This window comes from Capricornis sumatraensis, chromosome 3, assembly GCF_032405125.1.
Source record: "Capricornis sumatraensis isolate serow.1 chromosome 3, serow.2, whole genome shotgun sequence".
Lineage (NCBI taxonomy): Eukaryota > Metazoa > Chordata > Mammalia > Artiodactyla > Bovidae > Capricornis > Capricornis sumatraensis.
This window is the reverse complement of record NC_091071.1, coordinates 6,712,307-6,737,794: the sequence shown is the minus strand read 5'-3', so window position 1 is coordinate 6,737,794 and position 25,488 is coordinate 6,712,307. Positions and strand designations below refer to the sequence as shown.

The following is a 25,488-nucleotide window of genomic DNA, read 5'->3' as shown; positions in this document are numbered from 1 at the left end:
CTGAGCATCTCTCTGGCTAGACTCTAAAGTTCATCTCACCCAGGCCCCCGCCACCCTCATCACTTGCCCTGTGATGCGAGTGGGCTGAGCAGGGATAGGAGGAAATATCCCTCCTAACAGAAGGTCCCTGGTCAGTGAAGCTGCATAGGTGTGAGGCCAAGGACAGGGGCAGAAAGGGTGTGTCAGCCTAAGCCTATCCTGTCTCCACCCTTCATTCACAGAGCGTCTCCCATGCACTGGGCACCCATCGTGACGGCTGCAGTGATGAGCACAATTTTTCTGTTGCTCACGGTGTGCAGGAGACGACTGATTGGAAAATTGCCATGATGGGAGACTTGCCTGGTGGTCCAGTGGTTAAGACTTTGCCTTCCAATGCAATGGGTGTGGCTTTGATCCCTGATTGGGGAGCTAGGATCCCACATGCTTTATGGTCAGAAAAGCAGAATGTAAACAATAGAAGCAACATTGTAACAAATTCAATAAGGACTATAAAAATGGTCCGAGTTAAAAAAAAAAATCATGGTGATGGAGAGAAAGTATTCTGTGCCAGGAGAGAATGTGATGCGTCATAGAGGCTTCTGACAGTTGCGCATCAGAGTTCCGTAAAAAAAGTGACATTTAACGTGGCTCAGGACTTCCCTGGTGGTCCAGTGGTTAAGAATCCACCTTACAATGCAGGGGATGCTGGTTCGATCCCTGGTGGGAGAACTAAGATCCCACATGCCACAGAGAAACTAAGCCCGTGCAGCTCAACCCCTGGCTCCTCTGGACGGGGAACTCTTGTGCCAGAACTAGAGAGTCTGTGTGCTGGGATGAAAGGTCCTGCTTAACGCAGCCAAATGAATAAATTAAAAAATAAAGAAGTGACATTCAAAAAAAAAAAAAAAAAAAAGACATGTCCTACCAGTGGGGAGGGTGAAGATGTAGGGGTGGGGAAATCAGCATCATCATAAGATACTGAGTTTAAGATGGGCTCAAGGATGTTTGTCCAAGATGGGAAATAGCGCCAACATGTTGTAAGAACTAGAAATGAGAAGTGACCTTTAGGGACTTCCTTGGCCAGTCAGTGGCTATGACTCCCTCTCCCCAGTGCAGGGGGTCAGGGTTCAATCCCTGGTTGGGGACCTAAGATCTCACAGGCTGCACTGTGTGGCCAAAACTTTTTTAAAAGAAAAGTAATCTTTAAAAATTGTATCAAAATATTTTAAAAAGATTTTTAAAGTGACATTCTAGGAATTCCTTGTAGGTCCAGTGGTTAGGACTGCCCTCTCATGGCCAAGGGCCCAGATTCAATCCCTGGTCACAAGGCAAGGCGCAGACAAAAAAATAAATTAATTTAAAAAGATGTCAGTCCCTGACCTGGAAAAAGTGGTTGCTCCGCAGCCTCTAGCCATGTTGAACAGGGCCGTAGTCACAGTGAGGACTGGCCCGGCCCGCATGGATGGAGTGCCCACAGCCCAGGGGGCTCGCACTTGCAGGGGCTCCCCAACCCTTGGCCTTTCCCATAAAACCCTTCCCTCCAGAGGTCTCCCCACAGAGGCCTAAGTTGCTCCTCAGGGGGGAAATCCTCCTGCAGGTCCTCTAACCAACAGGGGCCAGGCCTGGGTGACAAAGGGGGAGTCCTGCTGTGCAGGGTACACACACACGGCAACTTCCACTGGCCCAGGACTCTGCCAGTGTGCTCATCACAGGGAGCCAGTCCTGACCTCCCCAAAGTCCAAACACCTTCCTCACCGCCAGACTCCAAGCCATGTCCCTGGTCTCCCCTTTCGGCCCTATTGATCACAACCCTGTGAACCCAAAGAGCTGGTTAACCCTCCCTTTCCAGAGCTCATGATGGTCCACTGTGTAGGTCAGCAGAGGGAGCAGAAAAGAGGGCAGAGCCCAGGTCAGGGGTCAGAGCCAGGGTGGCCCCTGTGTGACTCCCCTCTACAGAAGGCCAGCCGCCTCCACCGGCCTCCAGGTGAGTGCCCTCCTGCGATGGATCTTCTCCGTTTTGGAGCTTGGTGAGTCCCTGAAGCCCTAAGGACCCCTGGGTCTGGCTCTCTGCTTCCCGATGCCAACGTGGGAGGGAAGCGAGGCTGGGATCTCTTGCCAGGGCTGGGGGGGTTCCTTCAAGAGATGAGAAAGATGTAGGTTGGACAGATGGACTGGAAACGATGGAACAGGGAAGGGGGTAAAGGGGGGAGCTGGGACTTAAACCTCTGGAGTCAGAGTCCTCACACCCCTTCCCATCACCTCCAGCCCAGGAGTGCATGACTGCCTTATTCCTTGTACTCCTGAGCCAGCCTTGGATCCTAGGACTCACTACCTGGATGGGCTCTATGGAGACAGAAATACACCTTGGGCAGGAGGCCGCGGCTGTGCCTGGGCCCCCAACTGGGCCATCTGGAGACATTTCTGGGACCACCTCCCCATCTCGCTGAGGCACTGTGGAGCTCTGTGCTGGGTGGGAGCTGGGCTTCAGGGTAGACCCTGGTCCCAGGGTAGACCTTTGGGGCCGTCACCCCCAAAGTCCAAACTTAGAAGCCCCGAACTGGTGTGCACCCTGTGTCCCCAGCTGGAGGCACCACAGTGTTGGGTCCCTCCCACAACTACCTCTTGGTGGAACCTTCAGCACCTTCAGCACGCAGACCAACGGCTTCTCCCACCTCGTCCCTGGCCTCGAGCCCCACCTGCTCCAGCTGCCCCATCCCGGCCATCTTCCTGTCTCCCGGGACTTCGTCCTGTGTGCTGGTGAGCAGGGACTTCGTCCTGTGTGCTGGTGAGCAGGGGTCCCTGCGGTCACCTGCTCCCTGCCCTCCTCAGCCTCTGGGGGCGCCTGGCCCCAGCTGCATCTCCCAGTGCCCTCCCCCCTCTTTTCAGGAGGACTCAGATGTCAGTCTCCAGGCCTCTGACTGCACTGAGAGCTGAAGGTCCATGGTTGGGACCTGAAATTCTGGCAGCCAGCCGTGTCCCCAGGCTGGTGCTTGACACTCGGGCCGACCGTGGACTCTGTCCCAGTTGATCCTGGGGGCCGGGAAGAGGAGTTGCAGCGGCCACCTCTCTGGCCTCTCTCCGCCCAAGCTGGGTCCCCAATCCCAGTGCAGTGAACCCCAAGGCTCGCCCCTGCGCTGGTGGACGGCTAAGTGTGGACTATCTGCAGCGGCTCTCCCAGCTTTCCAAGAGCGCAGGACACGCTATGGCGTCCCCAGCCCCAGGCACCTCCTCCTCAACTAGGCGGCCCCCAGCCCGCAGTGGTTCTGTTGGAGGAACGGGGAGCCCTTCCAGGGCCCGAAACTGGGCTCTTGTCTAACACTCAGAAATGAATTGTCCGAGGAGACACATCTGCTGACAAAGCAAGAGATTTTATTGGGAAAGGGTACCTGGGTGGAGAGCAGGAGGGTAAGGGAACCCAGGAGAACAGCTCTGCCACATGGCTCCCAGTCTCGGGTTTTATGGTGATGGGATTAGTTTCTGGGTTGTCCTTAGCCAATCATTCTGACTCAGAGCCCCTCCTGGTGGTGTACACAGCCAAGATGGATGGCCGAGAGAAGATTTTCTGGGAGGTGGTCGGACATGTGGTGTCTCCTTTTGACCTTTCCTGAACTCTTCCGGTTGGTGGTAGCTAATTAGTTCCGTGTTCCTTAGCAGGACCTCCTGTCATAAAACAACTCATGCAAATAGTTACTATGGTGCCTGGTCAGGGTGGGCAGTTTCAGTCAGTGTGCTTCCCCTAACAGTTCCCTCAGTGGATGTCATGGGGACTGAAATTAAAGGTGGAAACCACCTGTGCTGTTTGTGTTTGGCTGGAATATCGACACGCCTGGCTGCACCTCCCAGTGGCCTAGACACTGTCGAAGACCCACAGACACACCAGGATCCGCTGGCCACACTAGAGGTCAGAGTCCCTAAAGCACCTGGGGGTGGGCCTTGGTGTCACGCCCCTAACTCCTCCCACTGACTCCAGTGTGCTCTGGGAAGTGAAGGTTCGTTTTGGGGGTCTGAAATCCTGGCTGCCCTATCACAATACCAGCCCTGGACTCTGTCCTGATTAACCTGCTGTGCTGGTGGGTTTGATGCTGAGAAAGATTGAGGGCAGGAAGAGAAGGGGATGACAGAGGATGAGATGGTTGGATGGCATCACTGACTGGATGGACAGGACGAGTCTGAGCAAGCTCCAGGAGTTGGTGATGGACAGGGAAGCCTGACGTGCTGCAGTCCATGGGGTCACAGAGTCGGACACGACTCAGCGGCTGAACTGAACTGGCTGGTGGGTTTGTGGGCAGCATGGATATCCACGTGCCTGGCTGTGCACCACAGTGGCCTAGACACTGCCGGAGACCTGCAAACAGAAATGGGGCGAGAGCCCAGGATCTGCTAGCCATTCTGGAGATCACACGGTCTCGGCTGAGACCCAGTCGGTGGGCTCTCTGGCTTCTTCTGTGACCCCTCCCCCACAAGATTCCAATGCGCCTGGAGGGGAACCTGGGTATCAGGCCCTAACCCACTGCTCAGCCCCGCCCAGCGGTCACACAAACCCACCCACTGGAGAAGTTTCAAGATCAGTTGTCAGGAGCCTGGAGACCTGTGGAGCTCCAGATTCAAAGGTCTCCACTTGCACAGTCTCCTGTGAGCAATCGCGGAAGGCCCCAGGGACTTAGCCACTCAGACTGGAAAGGTTACCCGAGCTCCTATCAAATCCTCCATCCTTTGTCCCCCTGGTCCAGGAGCCCTGCTGGCAGAAGGGCAGCACCTGAAAGTCTCCACCGCCCTGATGCCTTCCCGCAGCCAGAAAACCCTGCAGAAACAGTGGCTGGAAGTACTGAGCACCTGCCAATACATGCTCACTTTCCTCTTCATGGGTGAGCAGAGCAGTGCCCAGGGTACACTAGGGAAAAGGGGACCCTAAGAATGGGGAGGGGAAGGAGAACCCCACCTGCGTGGAGGCCCAAGACAAAGGGAGGGGGAGAGGTCCAGCTGGGAGATGGGCGGCGTTCTCACTGGTGAGAGTGGAGGGGAGAAGTCATTGTGGTTTTAAAAGCTAATTGATTTCTCTTTCTCATTTGTACCCAGGCCCTTTCTTTTCCTTTCTTGCCTTCTTCCTCCTCTTTACCTTCCTCTGGTGGCTCTCTGTTCTCTACTCGGTATGGTTATTCCTGGACCGGGACACACGCCGCCAAGGTGAGCGCTTAAACAAGGGTGCGGGGAGAAGAGGTGATAAAGGGTGTCTCCAGGAATTCCTCCACCCTGCCCTTATCGCTCTACCCCAGACGGAAGGCTTTTTGAGTGGATGAGGAACCGGACTGTTTGGAAACACTTAAGGGATTATTTTCCCATTAAGGTAACAGGTCACCCTCCACCTTCTGCTTCTTCTCTGTCCCTTATCTGCCCCTCCCCAGGCTGAGTCTGAGCCCTGGCTGCCTAAGTTCAGGCAACAGGTCAGGCAATGGGATGGTGATCCAGAGGGCAGTCCTTGTGCCCTTGACACCCTAGTAGGACCTTGAACTCTCATGTCTGTTGGTGGGAAGGGAGGTCTTTTCAGCTGGTATCTTGCCTTCTCTGCTTTCTTCCCCTCATTCTGCCCACCCCCCTCCCACAGTTGGTGAAAACGGCAGAGCTGCCCCCAGACCACAATTAGCTGCTGGTCACTCACCCACATGTGCTTTGGACACTTCTGTAACTTCGCGACTGAGAGCGCGGGCTTCTCCCAGCAGTTCCCCAGGCTTCAGCCCTAGACCACCAGGCTGAACGACCTCTTCTACTTTCCAGTCTATCGAGACTACTTTTTGTCATATGGTAAGTCTTGTCCCTGGTGGCTCAGACAGTAAAGCGTCTGCCTATGATGTGGGAGACCTGGATTCAATCCCTTGGTCTGGAAGATCTCCTGGAGAAGCAAATGGCAACCCACTCCAGTATTCTTGCCTGGAAAATCCCATGGACAGAGGAACCTGGTGGGCTACAGTCCATGGGGTCGCAAGAGTCAGACACAACTGACCGACTTCACTTTTCTTTCAAGTCTTGACCTGAGGCGGAGGAGGGGTCCCCCCACTCCTGCCAGAGTGGCCCCCCACCCGCCACCCAGCCCCGGGACCTGACTTGAACATTGGCCAGGCTTACAGTGGGGGTCAGTGACTGGTTTGGGAGCGAGCGTTCCACATCCTTGCTGGGAGAGGTGCTGTGGGGCACACGGACAGAGGCACGGGGATACGGAGTTTGGAAGGAAAAAGGTGGAGAGCTCATACTTCCTGTGCTAAAGGGCAGGCTGAGGGATTAGGGAGCCAAGTAGCGGGTACTGACTGTCCCTGCACCCCCTCTTGTCCACAGGAGCATGTGCTGTGAACCACCAGAGCCTGGATTTTACCCTGTCCACTCCCAGCTCGGCCAGTCTGTGGTCATCGTGATCGGCAGAACCCAGGAGGCCCTGCATGCTATCCCAGGGGAGCACTGCCTCACTCTCCGGAATCGTAAAGGCTTTCGTCCGCCTGGCACTGAGGCACAGGTGAGTGGGGGCCCAGCCAGGGCTGCCTTCAAAGGTCAGAACCTCACAATGTCTCTGGGGATCTGCACTCTATCCCTACACACCGGTCCCCTGGAGGTGGGCTGTGTGTCCCAGAGCTTCCACCATGACCACCTCTAGGGGGCGCTCTTGGCAGACCTTGGGTGTTTCCTCTGTGCCCAGCCCTGGTGCCCCTTCCCCAGGCTTCCTCCCATGCAGAGAGACAGGATCACAGTACAAACTGCTGGACCCTGGGACTCAGACACCCTGGGTTCACAATCTTTTACGACACCGTCTCACAGACAAGAACTTGGACACTTTGTTTTTTTTTAATCCATCTATTATTCATGTGTTCATTTTGGCTGTCCTGGGTCTTCATTGCTGTGTGGGCTTTCTCCAGTTACAGTGACTGGGGTCTAGTCTCCAGCTGTGGTACTCGGGCATCTCTGGTGGCTTCCCTTGTTGCAGATCACAGGCCCTAGGCTCACCGGCTCACTTGAATACACTGACTTCATGCCCTACCAGATGTGGGACCTTCGGGGACCAGCGATCAAACCCATCCCCTGCATTGGCAGGTGGATTCTTAACCGCTGGACAACCAGGGAGGGCCCCACGCTTCTTTACTTGTGATACAGGATGAACACCCACCTTTCCACCATATGGTGGCTGGTAACTGTGTGGAAAAATGTATAGAGGACAGCCCAGTACGCACTCGTTTCTCAAGAAACATAAGTCCCTTCTCCCAGAGAGTTCTTTGTAGCCACTGTCATTTCCTTCAAATGGTCTTGGGAAGTGGTATCTTGTGGGGGAGAATGTGGGGGCACTCCTAGACCCCTGATCTGACCAGCTGTCTTCTCTCTTGCACCCCCCCCCCCCCACCAACCAAGAGCCTCCCTGGTGCCTGTGTACTCCTTTGCGGAGAATGACATCTTCAGAGTTAAGGCTTTTGCCCCAGACTCCTGGGAGCATCTGTTCCAGATCACCTTCAAGAAGCTCGTGGGCATTTCTCCTTGCATCTTCTGGGGCCGCGGTCTCTTCTCAAACAAGTCCTGGGGCCTGGGGCCCTTTCAGACCCGTCACCACTGTGGGTGAGCACCTATGTCCAGGGGAGGAGGCCAATGAGAGCTGCATAGGCAGCCGAGGCCCCTCCCCTGACCTGTGTCCCCCTGTCTCTGCAGTGGGCCGCCCCATCCCAGTGCCCCAGTGCCCGCAGCCCGCCGAGGAGCAGGTGGACCACTATCACATGCTGTACATGAAGGCTGTGCGACAACTGTTTGAGGAACACAAGAAGAGCTGCGGCCTCCCGGCTTCTACTCGCCTCACCTTCATCTAGCCCTGGCCTCACCCCTCCCCACCTCACACTCCGCCCCGCCCCCAATCCCAGTGCCTGAGCCCCCCATCGACTGCCATGCTACTGTCCAATAAGAGCCAATAAAAGCTGAAGTTCTCCCACACTACCATTTCCTAGAAATGGATGTCAGCCGAGCTCAGACTCCCGCTTCGGGTGTAACCAGTTCCACGTATATTCCAGCCCATCCTAGTGGGTATGGACTTGCTGCCTTAGACCGAGTATCACGACCTTGAATTCTCCTCCCAGAGAGACTTAATTCTGCTGCATGAGCTTGCACATGTCTCTTCCCTTGGCTGGGTCACTTCTCCCACTGTAAATACAGGCAAGTGCTTAGCTAAGAGCTATAGGGTTTCAGGATGGAGTTGAGGAGGGGAGCTCCCCAGAGGGCTAGGGCTAGGCTTGAATAGTGGACTTAGGATTTAGGTAGGTGAAGGCAATAGGTATTTTTGTTCAAATACCATGAACAAAAGCTGATAAGAGTCTAGGTACCTGACAGTAGGGAGTGTTGAAACTATCCCCAGTGATAGAAAAGGTAGTTTTAAGTACAGAGCTCACTTCTGCATCTCTTCCCATCCTTCATGTTCCCTGGGGGCTGGGATGAAGCAGGGATTTATTTTACCAGCACGCAATCCCACTGCAAGCCCAGCATTAGACCCACATGAACTCATTCACGCAAATGAGAGAGAACTCTTGTGAAGATAAAATTACTCAGATTGAAGGACTTAGAACAGAGATTGGCAAAATAAGAGCCAATGATTATTGCCATCATCACCGTCACCACCATCATCATCACACACATGGCATCTGCCCGATGAGATGGTCAGCTGAAACAGGCTGCGGGCCCTTCTGTGGTCACAGCATACTTTGACTTCTGTCTGTCCTGTCTCCTGAGCGGCTCTGTGTCTTTATCCAGGATGTGAAGAGAGTAACTTGTCGGAAAATGTAACTGAATGCAACTCTGTGTTCTGCTGTCTTAGAAAATTTTTCCAGTGGAAGAATTTTCTCTCGTCCTTGGATTAAAATCTTGGCAGTCCTGTAACTTACCTAGGTCCTTCTCAGGTGATAAGTTCTATAGTCATTTTTTCAACCACCATAGCTTCATTTCCAGCTTGGAGGTCCTGACTAGCTGGTATCTCTCTCTCTCTCCTTTTTTTTTTTTTTTTAATTGGCAAAATATGAGTGTCGCAAACGAACCAGCAGAGCCTACGAAGCCTTTATTTGAGTAGGGTTTGATTATAGATTTCATGTGAGCTCAGGCTTCTTTGCTTAATGGATATTGGTATTTCTTATTTGTTTGTTTTTTGCCAAAGCTTACTGATCCTGAAACTATGTAACTCAGATTCGGACTTGAACCCATTCAGCCGGGACCCAAACCCAGCCAAAACCCACGGTCTTCCAACTGAGATCACATACCTGGTGTCAGCACTTAATGAAGCTCAGGTTCTTGATGTCTCATCGCAGAAATAATTCAAGGAGAGACAAGTGCGATAGGCGAGAACCGAATTTAGAGAGAAACACACCCCACAGACAGAGATGGGCCGTGTCAGAAGGAGAGAGGGGCTCCACTCACTTAAAGTTGGTACCTAGAAATGTTTAGTCAGTGTATCGGTCAACACATTGATCTTCATCTGAGGAAAGGAATTTCCCATCTCCAGCAAGGGCGAGCTAGGTGCAAGCAGGGGGCCATTGCTTGGCCAGAAGAGTCAGCTGGGGGAAGACGGAATCGAAAGGGGAGGAGGGATATGTTGTCTCCCCCTCCCTCACCAGCTGCTGGTCACAGCCCTGTGAACCCAAGTAGTGGTTAACCCACCCTTGCCAGGGCTTATGGTGGTCCATTGTGCAGGTCAATAGAGGGGGCAGAGATGAGGGCAGAACCCAGGCCGGGGGTCAGGGCCAGGGGTTTAGGCCAAAAGAAAGCTTCAGAGCCATAGTGGCCCGTGTGTGACTCCTCTCTACAGAAGGCCAGCCTCCACCAATCACCTCTGCCTGGGGCCTCCAGGAGTGTGCCCTCCTGCAATGGATCTCCTACTCTCTGGGGCTGAGTGAGTCCCTAAAGTTCTGAGCACCCCTGGGTCTGGCTCTCTGCTTCCCCATACCAGTTGGGAGGGAGGCGGGGCTGGGATCTCTGGGGCAGGGTCCTTCACAAGGTGAGAAAGATGTAGATTGGACAGATGGGCCAGAAGTCATGGAACAGAGTCGGGGTTGGGGTGTAAAGGGGGAACCTGGGACTTAAACCTCCAGAGTCAGAGTACCCCCTCAACACACACACACCACACCCCCTCCAGCCCAGGTATGTCTGGCTATCTTGTTCCTTGTACTTCTGAGCTGGGCCTGGATCATAGTGGTCCACTACCTGGATGGGCTCTATGGAGATAGAAACATACCTTGGGCAGGAGGCCACAGCTTTGCCTGGGTCCCCAACTGGGCCATCTGGAGACATTTCTGGGACCACCTCCCCATCTCGCTGAGGCACTGTGGAACTCTATGCTGAGTGGGAGCTGGGCTTCAGGGTAGATCCTAGGGACCATCACCCCCAAAGTCCAAACATAGCACCCCCACCCCCCTGGTGTGCACCCTGCATCCCCAGCTGGTGGACACCACAGAGTTGGGTCCCTCCCACAACTACCTCTTCGTGGAGCTTTCACCCTCTTGGGGTCCTGGCCCTTGGGGTCTTCAGCACCTTCAACACAGAGACCAGCAGCTTCTCCCACCTCTTCCCTGGCCTCCAGCCCCACCTGCTCAGCTTGCCCTGTCGCCTCCATCTTCCTGTCTTCCAGGACTACACCCTGTGTGCTGGTGAGCAGGGGAGCCCTGGGTCTCAGGACCTGCGGTCACCTCCTCCCCTCTGGGGGCACCTGGTCCAGCTCCACTCTCCCAGTGGCCCCTTTTCTGGAAGACTTAGGCATCAGTTCTTCCTGCCTCTGCTCTGCTTCATCAGGTTTGGTGTCGCCTGACAAGGCCAGTGGGGTCACAAAGAGTCAGACATGACCGAGCGACTGAACTGAACTGATAAGGCCAGTGCGTGCTGTCTCTTGTCCAGGCCTGGTGGCCACCCTGGCTGTGAGTTAGCCCCTGGAAGCGCTGGATGGTAATCCACAGGGGACCCAGTGTGCACTTGACTCCACTATAGGGCCTTGAACCCTGAAGTCTGTTGGTGTGGAGGAAGGACTTTTCGCCTGGTATCCTGCCATCTCTGCTTTCTTCCCCTCATCCTGCTCCCTGGACCCCACAGCTGGTGAAAACCCCTCCACGGGAACTACTTGCTGCTTGCCTACCCTCTTGGGATCACCAGCGTCGGAATCTTCTGTAACTTCGGCACTGAGAGCACAGGAATCTCCCAGCAGTCCCCGGGCTTCAGGTCTCGGGAACCTCGCTTAACGGCATCTTCTGCATCCCATTCTGCGGAGACTGTGTTAGGTCTTATGATGAGTCTAGAGATGAGAGGGAGGAGGTGACGCCACCTGACGCCTGCCAGAGTGGACCCCACCCAGCACCCAGCCCAGGGACCTGACTTGAACATTGGCCAGGCTCACAGTGGGCATCAGTGGATGGTTTTGGAGTAAGTGTCCTGCATCCTTGCTGGAAGAGGCGCTGTAGCACACACTGACAGGCGGACAGGGTAGGGAGTCTGGAAAGGGATGGTTATCTCATGTTTCCTGTGCAAAAGCACAGGCGTGACAGACTAGGGGGCCAAGGAGGGTGCACTGACTGTTTCTGCACTCCCTCTTGTCCACAGGACTCTGTTCTTCAAACCACCAGAGTCAGGATTTTATACTGTCCCAGTCCCAGCTGGGCCAGGCTCTGTTCATTCTGGTCGGGGGAGCCCACGAGGCCCTGTATGACATCCCAGGGGAGCTCTTCCTCACTCTCCTTACCAAAATCGTAAAAGTTTTGTCCTCCTGGCAGTGAGGCACGGGTGAATGGCTGGGTGAATGGCTGTCCAGCTGGGACTCCTCTCAACGGTCGAAACCTCACTGTGTCTGGATATCTACACTTCATCCCTACACACCTGCCCCCTGGACTGGACTGTGTCCCCAGAGCTTACACCACGACCACCTCTAGAGGGCGCTCTGGGCAGCCCTTCAGTGTGTGCTCTGTGCTCAGCCCTGAGCCCCTTCCCCAGGCTTCCTCCCACAGAGAGAGAGACAAGATCCCAGTGCGAATCGCTGGACCGTGGGGCTCAGACTCCCTCAGCTCACATTCCCTTATGATACCCTCTCACAGGCAAGAGATTGCATGATCCTTTGTGTGAAAAAGGATAAATACCCATCTTGCCACCATGCTGTAGTTGAGACTGTATGAGAAAATGTATATAGGAAGTTAGAGTATACATTAATCTTAAGAAATGTAAGTCCCTTCTTCTAGATATTTCTTTGGAGCACCATCATTGGCTTCAGATGGCCTCGGGAAGTGGGAACCTGCGGGGGAGGAATGTGGGGACCCTCCTAGAGCCGCTGATCTGACCAGCCCTCTTCTCTCTTGTCTCCCCACCTTCTCAGTGCCCCTCTGGTGCCCGTGGACTCCTTTGGGGAGAATGACATCTTCAGAGTTAAGGCTTCTGCCCCAGACTCCTGGCAGCGTCTATTCCAGGTCACCATCAAGAAGCTCGTGGACATTTCTCCTTGCATCTTCTGGGGCCATGGTCTCATCTCAGCCAGGTCCTGGGTCTGGTGCCCTTCGCCAGACCCATCACCACTGTAGGTAAGTGCCCAGCTCGAAGGGAGAGGGCCGCTATCAGCTGTGTGCAGCCAAGGTCTCTCTCCTGACCTGTGCCCCCTGTCCCGGCAGCGTGCCGCCCCATCCAGGTGCCCCAGTGCCCGCAGCCCCCCGAGGAGCAGGTGGACTGCTATCACGTGCTCTACATGAAGGCTCTGGAGCAACTGTTGGAGGAGAACAGGAGAGCTGCGGCCTCCCGGCTTCTACTCGCCTCACCTTCGCCCTGGCCTCACCCGTCCCCACCTCCTGGCCCTCCCAGCCCCTGATCCCAGTGCCCGAGCCCCCCACCGGCTGCCATGCTACTGTGCCAATAAGAGCCAGTTCTCTCTCCACTGCTTCGTAGAGTCTCTCTGGGCATGAGCCTGCCCACGTGGGTTCCATCTCCACCTGATCGAGACAGACTCGCTGCCGGAGACTGACAGCAGGGCCCTGAACTCTGCCCCCAGAGACTGAATTCTGCTCTCTCGGCTTCCACCTAATCTCTTCCCTTGGCTGGACCTTTCTCCCTCTAAATAAAGGCATCTGCTTAGCTAAGAGTTATAGGGCCTAGAATGGTATTGGGGAGGGTAGATCCCTGAAGAACTATTCTCTGAAGTGTGGACAGGATTAGGTGGGTGCAGACAATAGGGTAGATGGTGAAACACTGTCAGCAATAGCTGACATGGGTCAAGAGTACCTCCCGGAAGGGAGAGTTGGAATGAGCCTTCGTGATAGGAAAGAAAGAGTTAAGTACACAGCTTCCTTCTGCCTCTCCTCCCATCCTTCCTGTTCCCTTGGGGCTGGGAGCTCACGTGATGCAGGGGTTTATTTTACCATATGAAGCCCTACTGCAGCCCAGCATTAGGTCCACCTGACCTCATTCACTCAGTGAGAAGGGATTCTTGGCAAAACTAACTTATTAGGATCAAAAACTTTAAAAGAGTTTGGCAAAAGAAGAGCCAATGAATTTATCACTATCATGTCCGTCACCACCACCATCATCATCACAGGCATGGCACCAGTGAAATATTATGAGGGACTTTATGTGATCCAGTGGATGGGAACCGGCCTGCCAGTGCCGGGGACACAGATGGGACCCCTGGTCCGAGAGGATCCCACGGAGCAACTAAGGATGCCAAGGACCAGCTAAGCCCAAAGGCCACAGAGACTGAAACTCTGTGGGGACCAGGAGCCACAACCCCTGAGCTTGGAAGCCACAACTACTGAAGCCGTGAGCCTAGGGCCTGTATTCTGAAAGTAGAGAAGGCTCCACGATGAGAAGTCCGTGTGCAGCAAGGCGGAATAGCCCCATTCGCTGCAACCAGAGACAGGCCTTGCACAGCCGCAAAGACCCAGCACAGCCAATGATAAACACATAATCTGAAATATTTGCAATACTTTTTTCATTTAATTTTTTTCTATTTTATTTTTAGCTGCATTGGTCTTGCTTTTACATGCCGGGCTTTCTCTAGTTGCCCAAAGCCAGGGCTACTCTCTACTGGCGGTGCACGTGTTTCTCAGGCCCTGGCTTCCGTGCTGCTGAGAACAGACTCTAGAATGCTCAGGTTTCGGTAGTTGTGGCTCCAGCTAAGTAGTTGTAGCACATAGACTTAGTTGCCTCACGGGATGTGGAATCTTCCCCGACCAGGGATCGAACCCATATCTCCTGCCTTCCCAAGAAGATTCCTAAGTGCTGGACCACCAGGGAAGTCCAATTTGCTTTTCATTAAAAAATTATTTTAAAAAGTGATGATGCAGGAATTCCCAGGTGGTATAATGGACGGGACTGTGAGTTCACAATGCCTAGAGCCCTGGTTCAGTCCCTAGTCAGGAAGAAAAATCCCACAGGGCACGGCGGAGCTCAACAACAACAACAAGAAAGAACACTTTCCTTGACCTGAAAGCTGCTGGTTCACCACCTCTGGTCATTGTTGACCTGGGCCATGGTCAAGGTGAGGACTGGCCCCAGTCCACCTGAGGGTGTGCCCAGCCCAGTGGACTCTCTCTTAGAGGGGCTCCCCAGTTCTTAGCCTTTCTGAAAAAGCCATGCCTCCAGAGGTCTCTCCACCGGGGCCTAAGCTACTCCTTAGGGATTAAAGCTTCCTGCACATCCTCTACCCCTCAGGGGCAGGCTCCGGGGTTAAACGGGAGCCCCGCTATTCAGGGTACACACCCACAAGGCAAGCCGCACTAGCACAGACCTCTGGCCCAGTGAGCCCAGGGACCAGCTGGAGTCAATGCCCAGATCCCAGATCAGATCGTTGAGCTTGCAGATCTGCAATCAGAAGGGATTTGTCAAGTTGGCACTGAACACCAGTGAGGAACCCGGGGGGTGAGGGGGGTGGGGGGCAGTTGGTAGCCGGGCCTAGCCTCTGGGGCAAGGCTGCTGGGGAGGAGCCCCGCCTCTGGGGCCCAGGAGTCAGGCGTCCCCTGTGCCCCCAGAGTCTCCCCGGAGCCAGTCTTCTCTTTGGGGGAGAATGAGGCCTTCCACAGTTTCTGAACGCACCGGGGTTCTAGGTGGAAAGACACAGGAAACACCGGGCCGCTGCTGAGAGTGGCTCTACGAATGTTCCAGGCCCCAGGGCCTCCTCCTGCCCTGCCACACCTGAAACCTCTGCCTGCTCTGCTCCCAGGCTCCCCAGCCCGCTCCCTGCTCCCGGGCTCAAGGCCCCTGCATGGTTGGGAGGTGAAAGTCCCAGGTTGGGGGCTGAATACTTGGTGCCAGCCCCGCCCCCAGGCTGGCATTTGGCCAACCCACCAGCCCCGAACTCTGTCCCACTGGATCCCTTGAGAGGGAAGGGCACCTCAAAGCATCTCAGCGATCACCCCTCTTGATCCTCTTCTGCCCAAAGTCGGGGCCCCCATCCCGGTACAACTGGGTGGGCTGTCGGGGCGGAGGGGGTACTTCAGCACACGCACAGGCGCTGCTCTCGGTCTCTGGTCTCAGTTGAGTGTCTCTCGCAGCTGTTCCAAGATCAGACCCCGTGCTACCCGATCCTCGCCCACGGACACCTCCTCTTCATCTAGTTGGCCTCAGGCCCCTGGAGGAGTGTGGCTGGCGACTGAAATTCAACCTGGGAATAAACTTGCGTGTTGGTGTGTTTCTCCTCAGGGTTGAGATACCGGCGCTAATTAACGCCTCCGAGTGGCCTGCTGCTGCTGCTGCTGCTAAGTCGCTTCAGTCGTGTCCGACTCTGTGTGACCCCACAGATGTAGCCCACCAGGCTCCGCCGTCCCTGGGATTCTCCAGGCAAGAACACTGGAGTGGGTTGCCATTTCCTTCTCCAATGCATGAAAGTGAAAAGTGAAAGTGAAGTCGTTCAGTAAGTGTCCGACTCTTCGTGACCCCATGGACTACAGCCTACCAGGCTCCTCCATCCAGGGGATTTTCCAGGCGAGAGTACTGGAGTGGGTCGCCATTGCCTTCTCCGTCCGAGTGGCCTAGACACTCCCAGACCCACAAACACTAGGGTGTGCTCCTCCAGGAAGAATCGGGGCTGGGACCCAGTGGGTGGGCTCTCTGGCTTCTTCTGCAAAAAGAAGCACTCCCGCCCACAATGATTTCTAATGCACCGAGGGCTGGGCCTCCAGGGCACGCCCCCTAGTTCATCTCCCACTCGCAAGAAGGGACCAGCCAAGTCCAACCCACTGGAGAAGTTCATAAGTGAGAGCGGACTGGAGACTTCTGGGGCTCTGATGAAAGAGTCTTCCCATGCACACAGCCCCCTGCGAGCGATCCTGGGAGGCTCCAAGTGCTTGGCCACTCAGACCAGAAAGATTTCTTGCGCTCCCACTAAAGCCTTCGTCCCATTTTTCCTGGTTTGGGAGCCCTGATGGCTGAAGGGGAGCACCTGAGAGTCTCCACCACCCCACCACCCACCCCCAGCATGAAAACCCTAAAGAAACAGTGGTTAGAAGTACTGAGCACCTACCAATATGTGCTCTGTTTCTGCTTCCTGGGTAAGGGGAGCCGGGCAGGGGTCCAGCTGGGAAGGTGGGAAAAGGGGAAGGTAGAGGGAGGAAGGCTGGAGCACCCCCTACTGGACCACCAGGGCAAAGGGAGGGACGTGAGGTCTCTCAGTCCTGTCCCACTTTTCCCCACCCCACGGACTGTAGTCTACGAGGCTCCTCCGTCCGTAGGATTTTCGAGGCAAGAATACTGGAGTGAGCTGCCGTTTCCTTCTCCAGGGGATCTTCCCGACTCAAGGATTGAACCTGGGTCTCCTGCATTGCAGACAGATGCTTTACCATCTGAGCCACTAGGGAAGCCCAGGGCAAAGGGATGGTTTAGTCGCTAAGTCATGCCCGACTCTTGCGACCCCATGGACTGTAGCTCCTCTGTCCATGGGATTCTCCAGGCAAGAATACTGGAGTGGGTTGCCATTTCCTTCTCCAGGGGATCTTCCCAACCCAGGAATCGAACCCAGGTTTCCTGCATTGCAGGCAGATTCTTTACCAAGTGAGCTGCCAGGGAAGCCCAGGGCAAAGGGAGGGGCGTGTCAAAGCCTAGCAGGGAGACAGGCAGCAGTCTCCCTGGTGAGGGGAGAGGGGAGAAGTCACTGCGGTATCACAGTCTGACTCATTGTCCTTTCTCGCCGTTCCCCAGGCCTTTTCTTTTCCCTTGCTGGCTTCCTCCTCCTCTTCACCTCGCTCTGGTATCTCTCTCTTCTCTACTTGGTATGGTTATTCCTGGACTGGGACACACCCCAGCAAGGTGAGTGCTAAACAAGGGCAGGAGAAGGGGGTGACAGAGGACGAGATGGTTGGATGGCATCATGGACTCGATGGACATGAGTTTGAGCAACCTCTGGGAAATTGTGAAGGACAGGGAAGGCTGGCATGCTGCAGTCCATGGGGTCACAGAGAGACACAAGTTAGCAGCTAAACAGCAAAAACAAGGGCCTGGCTAGAAGGAGGTGATAAATGGTGTCTATAGTAACTCTTCCCCCCTTATCTCTCTGCCCAAGGTGGAAGGCGTTATCAGTGGTTGAAGAACTGGACTGCTTGGAAACACCTGAGCGATTATTTCCCCATTAAGGTAACAGGTCACCCTCCAAGGGACGCTGCACTCCCCCCGCTCCCTTACCTCTCACCTCCTCTCTCCTCCCCACGATGGATTCTCACCTCTGGCTGCTTACGTTCAGGTAACGGGGCAGGGGGTGGGGTGGTGTTCCAGACTGGACCCTCGTGCCTTTGGCCCCATCTTATCCTGAGCTCTCAAGATCTTGGTGGGGAGGGACGCCCTTTCAGCTGGGCTCCTGCCTTCTCTGTTTTCTTGCCCTCATCCTGCCCCCTGCCGCCACAGCTGGTGAAGACAGCAGAGCTGCCCCCGGACAGGAACTACGTTCTAGGATCCCACCCACATGGGGTCATAGCCGTCGGAACCGTCTGTAACTTTGCCACAGAGGGCACTGGCCTCTCGCAGTTCTTCCCAGGGCTTCGGTTCTCATTGGCTATGTTGAATTGTATCTTCTACCTGCCAGGCCATCGAGAGTACTTTCTGTCCTGTGGTGAGTTTGAGCTGAATGACAGAGTGTGACCCCACCCCAGTCTGGCCGGAGTGACCCCCAGTCACCACCCACCCCAGGCACTTGGCTTGACTTGGCCTGGTTCACAATGGGGGTCAGGAGGTGGCTCGGCCCCAAGCGTCCTGCATCCTTGCTGGGAGAGGCACTGTGGGGCACGTGGACAGGGGCACAGGGGTAGGGAATTTGGAGAGAATGGGATGATGTCGAATACTCAGTGTGCTAAAGGGACAGCAGAGGGACTATGGAGCCAATGAGGGGGTACCAACTGCCCCTGAACCTCCTCATGCCCACAGGAACATGTTCTGTGAACCGTCAGAGCCTGGATTATGTTCTGTCTCAACCACAGCTGGGCAGGGCTGTGGTCATCGTGGTCGGAGGGGCCAATGAGGCCCTGTATGCCGTCCCAGGGGAGCACTGCCTCACTCTCCGGAATCGGAAAGGCTTCGTCCGCCTGGCACTGAGGCACGGGTGAGCGGGGGCCCAGCCGGGGCTGCCTTCAGTGGTCAGAACCTCACCGTGTGTGGCGGTCTACCCACTATCTGTACACTTCGGCTCCCTGGAGGTGGGCTGTGTGTCCCCAGCGCTTCCGCCGCGCCCACCTCTAGAGGGCGCTCTAGGCAGACCTTGGGTGTTTGCTCTGTGCCCAGCCCTGGTGCCCATTCCCCAGGCTTCCTCCCACGCAGAGAGAGACAGGATCACAGTGCGAAGCGCTGGACCCTGGGGGCTCCTATGCCCTCGGCTCCCATTCTTTTATGATGCCCCCTCACAGGCAAGACCTTGCACACCTCTTACTTGTGAAACAGAGCTAAGGCCTGCCTTGCCACCACGTTGTAGTTGAGACTGTGTGAGAAAATAAATATGAGAAGGTCCAGGACACACTGGGCTTAAGAAAGAAAATCCCTTCATCCAGATCTTTCTTGTAGAACCATCATTTGCTCCTAATGCCTAGGAAAGTGGGAACCCATGGGGGAGGAATTTGGGAGGGCTCCTCGAGCCCATGAAGTGCCCAGCCATTTCCTCTCTTACCCCTCCCTTCCCAGCGCCTCCCTGGTGCCCGTGTACTCCTTTGGGGAGAATGACATCTTCAGAGCTAAGGCTTTTGCCCCAGACTCCTGGCAGCATCTGTTCCAAGTCACCATCAAGAAGCTCCTGAGCTGCTCTCCTTGCATCTTCTGGGGCCGTGGTCTCTTCTCAGCCGAGTCCTGGGGCCTGCTGCCCCTCGCCAGACCCATCACCACTGTGGGTGAGCGCCCGTGTGCAGGGAAGAAGGCCACTATCAGCTGTGCATGCAGCTGAGGCCCCTCCCCGACCTGTGACCCCCTGTCCCTGCAGTGGGCCGCCCCATCCCGGTGCCCCACTGCCCGCAGCCCACCCAGGAGCAGGTGGACCACTATCACACGCTGTACATGAAGGCTCTGGAGCAACTGTTTGAGGAGCACAAGGAGAGCTGCGGCCTCCCGGCTTCTACTCGCCTCACCTTCATCTAGCCCTGGCCTCACCCCTCGCCACCTCACAGCCTGCCCCCCGCCCCCACCCCCTAATCCCAGCGCCTGAGAACCCCACCTACTGCCATGCTACTGTGCCAGTAAAAGTAAGCTTTCTCACCTCTGCTTGATAGAATCTCTCTCTTTGAGCAAGTTTGCCCACGTGTGTTCCACCACCACACTAATCGACAGAGACTTGCCACCTTAGACTGAGAGCTGAGCCCTGAATTCTCCCAGATATTAAATTCTGGTCTATCAGCCTCTGTCTAATCTCTTCCCTTGGTTGGGGCCTTTCTCCCTCTGTAAATAAAGGCATCTGCTTAGCTGAGAAACAGGACAATCAGAATGGTTTCAGGGAGGGTAGATCCCAACAGGCTAGGCTCTCAAGTGCAGACAGGAGGTGTAGGTAAGTGACGACAATAGGGTAGCTGGTGAAATACTGTGAACAAAAGCTGACAGGGGTCGAGGGTACCTTTAGTAGGCAGATTTCGATTGATCTCTTGTGATAGAAAAGAGAGAGTTTCCTATCCGCATCTCCTTCCTATTCCCTGGGGGCTGGGAGAGCATATGAAGCAGGGATTTATTTTACCATATGAAGCCCTACTGCAAGCCCAGCATTAGGTCCACATGAACCTCATTCACTGGGTGAGAAAGGACTCGTCTCAAAATTACCTTATTAACATCAAAAAATTTAAAAGAGTTTTGGAAAATAAGAGCCAACCAATTTATCACCATCATGTCCATCACCACCATCATCCTCACAGTCACGGCACCAGTGAAATACCAAGGATCCCTGAAACACTGGGAGGGACCTTACGTGGTCATAGCATCCTTTGACTTACGTGCCTCCTATTTGCTGACTATCTTTGTGCCTGTATCCATGACTTAAATGAGAAGCACTTTTTGGAAAGTAACTGAGTACAAATCGATTTGCTCTCCACCATGCTGGAAATTTTATTCAGTGGAAGAATTTTCTCTTGTCCAAGCGAAAACTCTTAGCAGTCTCATGAATTATCTGGGTTGTTCTCAAGTGACAACTTCTACATTCACTTAACGTTCATGTCTAGAAATGTTCAGGTGGGTTAGCAATCAACACTTGGATCTGCATCTGAGGGTAGGAATTCCCTGGTAACTCAGGTGCTAAAGGCATCCCTGCTGGCTGAGATGTAAATAATCAACCTGGCATACTGGAGACCCAGGTTCCATCCCTGGATCAGGAAGATCCTCTGTTGAAGGGCAAAGCAACCCACTCCAGTATTCTTGCCTGGAGAATCCCATGGACGGTGGAACCTGGCTGGTTAGAGCAAAGTCCATGGGATCGCAAATAGTCGGACATGACTGAGCAGCTTTCACTTCTTCAGCTGGTAAAGAATCCACTGGCAATGCAGGAGAGTCCAGTTTGATCCCTGGGTTGGGAAGGTCCTGTAGAGAATGGAGAGGCTACCCACTCCCGTATTCTGGTCGGGAGAACTCCAGGGACACAGGGGCCTGGCAGGCTACAGCCCATGGGGTCCCGAAGAGGCGGGCACAACTGAGTGACTTTCACTTGCAACAAGGGGGAGCTAGCTGCACCCAGGGAAGGGCAGAGGAGGAGGTGTAGCCACGGCTGAGAGTGGGCCTGCCACTGTTCCACGTTCCCTGGATCCTCCTCCTGCCGGTCCTCACGCTTATCCACACCGACGATGAGACAGGCTTCTACCTGCTCTGTCCCCAACTCCACCACAGGCTCAGGCCCCGGCATGGTCAGGAGGTGAGAGTCCCAGGACGGGACCTGAACTCTTGGCTGCCAGCCTCGCACCCAGGCTGGACTCTGTCCAAGTGAATCCCTCAGGAAAGAAGGGGACGTAAAGGCATCTCAGCAACCACCCTTCTTGACTGCTCCTCTGCCCACAGTGGCGACCCCGATTAGGTTACAAGGAACCAGGGAGCCCACTCCCGCACAGGTGGAGCCACCCACGCAGTTGTTCCAAGAGCTCGGGGCTCGGTACGTGTCCCCGCCCACAGGCACCTCCTCACTTAGGCAACCACTGGCCCCTTAGTGACTCTGGGCAAGGCCTGAAATTAAAAGTGGGAACATACTTGTGCCACTGATGTGTTTGACCTTGGGGATGAGATACCCTCTCCAAGCCACGTCTCCAGTGGCCTTGACACTCCCAGAGACTCACAAATGGACAAGGGCGCTTGTCCAGGATCTTTGAGATCACACAGTTGAGGCTGGGACCAGTGGGTGGGCTCTCTGGATTCTTCTGCAACCTCTGCCCCACAGGATTTCGGATGCACCTGGGGGTGGACCTCTGTGGCATGCTCCCTGCCCTGCCTCCCTGTCCTACCCAGTGGCCAGCCTGGACTGACCCACTGGAGAAGTTCATGATCAGTGTGCAGGGAGGCCTGAAACGTCTGGGGCTCTGGACCCAAGAGTCTCCATATCCACACAGCCCCTGCAAGAGATCCCCGGAGGCCACAAGGATTTGGCCACTAGACCAGAAAGGCTTCCAGGACTCTTAAAAAAACCAGCATTCTTTTTCTGGAGTCCTAGAGTCCTGCTGGCAGAAGGGGAGCACCAGAGAGCCTCCACCACCCAGCCGCCCTCCCCCACTATGAAAATCCTGCCGAAACAGTGGCTAGAAGCACTTGGACATCTACAAAGACGTGCTCTGTTGACTCTTTCTGGGTGAGGGGAGCAGGCTGTGGGGTCCATGATGCAAGAAGCGAAGGGGGAGTGTGGGGAGAAAAACGCTACAGACGCCCACCCCATGTGGGATGTGAGGGGCAAAGGGAGGAGGGGCCAGAAGTCAGCTGGGAGATGCCAAGGATCTCATCTGTCAGTATGGAGGGGAGACGCCATCATGGTTTCACAGCCTAGGTCATTTTCCTTTCTCGTCCTTCCCCAGGCCCTTTCTTTTCCCTTCTTGCCTTCTTCCTCCTCTTCACCTCCATCTGGTTTTCTCTGTGCTCTACATGGTGTGATTCTTTCTGGACCAGGACACAGCTCCCCAAGGCTACTAAACAAGGGCCCCGGTAGTGAGAGGTGATAAATGGTGTCTATAGTAATTCTTCCCCCCTTATCTCTCTGCCCAAGGTGGAAGGCGTTATCAGTGGTTGAAGAACTGGACTGCTTGGAAACACCCGAGTGATTATTTCCCCATTAAGGTAACAGGTCACCCTCCAAGGGACGCTCCACTCCCCCCGCTCCCTTACTTCTCACCTCCTCTCTCCTCCCCACGATGGATTCTCACCTCTGGCTGCTTACGTTCAGGTAACGGGGCAGGGGGTGGGGTGGTGTTCCAGACTGGACCCTCGTGCCTTTGGCCCCATCTTAGACCCTAACTCTCTTTTGGTGGGGAGGGATACCGTTTCAGCTGGGCTCCTGCCTTCTCTGTTTTCTTGCCCTCATCCTGCCCCCTGCCGCCACAGCTGGTGAAGACAGCAGAGCTGCCCCCAGACAGGAGCTACATGCCAGTGTCCCACCCACATGGGGTCATGGATGTCGGAAGCTTCTGTAACTCCTGAGCTGAGAGCACTGGCTCCTCCCAGCAGTTCCCAGCGTCTCGGTTCTCAGGTTCACACCGAACAGCATGTTCCACCGTCCAGTCTGTGGAGACCACGTTACGTCCTGCAGTGAGACCAGGGCGGAGTGACAGAAGGCAACCCCACCTCCATCCGGAAAGAGTGGTCCCCGCTCACCACCCAGCGCAGGCACTTGGCTTGAACATTGACCAGGCTCACCAAGGGGGTCAGGAAGGGGCTTTGGAGCAAGTGTCCTGCATCCTTGCTGGGAGAGGCGCTGTAGGGTACACGGACTGGGGCACAGGGGGAAGGAGTTTGGAAAGAAAGGGGTGGTATCTCACCCTTCCTGAGCTAAAGGGCAGGGTGAGGTACTAAGGGTACAAGGAGCGGGTACTCACTGTTCCTGCACCCCCTCTTGTCCACAGGGCTATGTTCTACAAGCCACAAGAGCCTGGATTTTATTCTGTTGCAGCCCCAGCTGGGCCAGGCTGTGGTCATCCAAGTCGGGGGAGGCCAAAGGCCCTGTATGTCATCCCAGGGAGCACTGCCTCACTCTCTGGAATCGTAAAGGCTTCGTCCGCCTGGCACTGAGACACGGGTGAGCGGGGGCACAGCCAGGGATGCCTTCGATGGTCAGAGCCTCACAGTGTGTCTGGGAGCGACCCTCTATGCCTACATACCCGCCCCCTGGAGGTGGACTGTGTGTTCCCACAGCTTACACGGTGACCACCTCTAGAGGGCACTCTGGGCAGACCTTGGGTGTTTGCTCCGTGCCCAGTCCTGGTGCCCATTCCCCAGGCTTCCTCCCACGCAGAGACACAGGATCCCAGTGCGAAGCGCTGGACCCTGGGGTTCAGACTCTCTCAGCTCACATTTTTTTACGATACCCTCTCACAGGCAAGACCTTGCATGTTTCTTTACTTGTGAAATAGGGTTAACATCCACCTTGCCACCCACCTCTCAACACATTGTAGTTGAGACTGTATGAGAAAATGTATATAGGAAGTTAGAGTATACATTAATCTTAGGAAATGTAAGTCCCTTCTTCTAGATATTTCTTTGGAGCACCATCATTGGCTTCAGATGGCCTCGGGAAGTGGGAACCTGCGGGGGAGGAATGTGGGGACCCTCCAAGAGCCGCTGATCTGACCAGCCCTCTTCTCTCTTGTCTCCCCACCTTCCCAGCGCCTCCCTGGTGCCCGTGTACTCCTTTGGGGAGAATGAGATCTTCAGAGTTCAGGCTTTTGCCCCGGACTCCTGGCAGCATTTGGTCCAGATCACCTTCAAGAAGTTCCTGGCCATTTCTCCTTGCATCTCCTTGCGTCTCTTCTCAGCCCAGTCCTGGGGCCTGGTGCTCTTGGCCAGACCCATCACCACTGTGGGTGAGTGTCTGTCTCGAAGAACGACTCCATCAGCTGTGTGTGCAGCCGAGGCCCCTCCCCGACCTGTGCCCCCTGTCCCTGCAGTGGGCCGCCCCATCCCGGTGCCCCACTGCCCGCAGCCCACCGAGCAGCAGGTGGACCACTATCACACGCTGTACATGAAGGCTCTGGAGCAACTGTTTGAGGAGCACAAGGAGAGCTGCGGCCTCCCGGCTTCTACTCACCTCGCCTTCATCTAGCCCTGGCCTCACCCCTCCCCACCTCACAGCACCCCTCACCCCTGATCCCAGTGCCCGAGCCCCGCACCAACTGCCATGCTACTGTGCCAATAAGAGCCAGTTCTCTCACCACTGCTTGGTAAAGTCAGACGCTGGCAGAGCTCAGGCTCTCCCTCTGGATGTGAGGATCAGTTCAGTTCAGTCACTCAGTCGTGTCCGACTCTTTGCGACCCCATGCATCGCAGCACGCCAGGCCTCCCTGTCCATCACCAACTCCCGGAGTTCACTCAAACTTATGTCCATCAAGTTGGTGATGCCATCCAACCATCTCATCTTCTGTCGTCCCCTTCTCCTCCTGTCCCCAATCCCTCCCAGCATCAGAGTCTTTTCCAATGAGTCAACTCTGCATGAGGTGGCCAAATTACTGGAGCTTCAGCCTTAGCATCATTCCTTCCAAAGAAATCCCAGGGCTGATCTCCTTTAGAATGGACTGGTTGGATCTCCTTGCAGTCCAAGGGACTCTCAAGAGTCTTCTCCAACACCACAGTTCAAAAGCATCAATTCTTCGGCACTCAGCTTTCTTCACAGTCCCTCTCTCACATCCGTACATGACCACAGGAAAAATCATAGCCTTGACTAGACAGACCTTTGCTGGCAAATGAATGTCTCTGCTTTTGAATATACTATGTAGGTTGGTCATAACTTTCCTTCCAAGAGTAAGAGTCTTTTTAATTTCACGGCTGCAATCACCATCTGTAGTGATTTTGGAGCCCAAACAAATAAAGTCTGACACTGTTTCCACTGTTGCCCCATCTATTTCCCATGAAGTGATGGGACCAGATACC

The 25,488-nt window shown here is 55.0% G+C and overlaps 1 protein-coding gene and 3 pseudogenes across 1 annotated transcript; all 4 read left to right on the top strand.

Annotated features, from left to right (window-relative positions):
- The first annotated feature begins 1,011 nt into the window (after positions 1 to 1,011).
- On the top strand, positions 1,012 to 7,811 carry LOC138076144 (2-acylglycerol O-acyltransferase 3-like; annotated as a pseudogene).
- A 137-nt stretch (positions 7,812 to 7,948) lies between these two features.
- Positions 7,949 to 12,888, top strand: LOC138076142 (2-acylglycerol O-acyltransferase 3-like; annotated as a pseudogene).
- Positions 12,889 to 16,357: 3,469 nt separating this feature from the next.
- On the top strand, positions 16,358 to 19,539 carry LOC138076141 (2-acylglycerol O-acyltransferase 3-like). Its single transcript, XM_068968373.1, has 7 exons — positions 16,358 to 16,484; positions 17,131 to 17,238; positions 17,492 to 17,562; positions 17,830 to 18,034; positions 18,346 to 18,520; positions 19,093 to 19,295; positions 19,385 to 19,539. The coding sequence occupies exons 1-7, from the start codon at positions 16,358 to 16,360 to the stop codon at positions 19,537 to 19,539; spliced, it is 1,044 nt and encodes a 347-aa protein (XP_068824474.1).
- A 1,679-nt stretch (positions 19,540 to 21,218) lies between these two features.
- Positions 21,219 to 24,664, top strand: LOC138076140 (2-acylglycerol O-acyltransferase 3-like; annotated as a pseudogene).
- Positions 24,665 to 25,488: the final 824 nt, after the last annotated feature.

Coding starts and splice junctions, on each gene's coding strand:
- LOC138076141 (XM_068968373.1), top strand. CDS start 16,358: ATGGCTGAAGGGGAGCACCTGAGAGTCTCCACCACCCCACCACCCACC. Junction 16,485..17,130: donor GCTCTGTTTCTGCTTCCTGG/GTAAGGGGAGCC, acceptor GCCGTTCCCCAG/GCCTTTTCTTTTCCCTTGCT. Junction 17,239..17,491: donor CTGGGACACACCCCAGCAAG/GTGAGTGCTAAA, acceptor TCTCTGCCCAAG/GTGGAAGGCGTTATCAGTGG.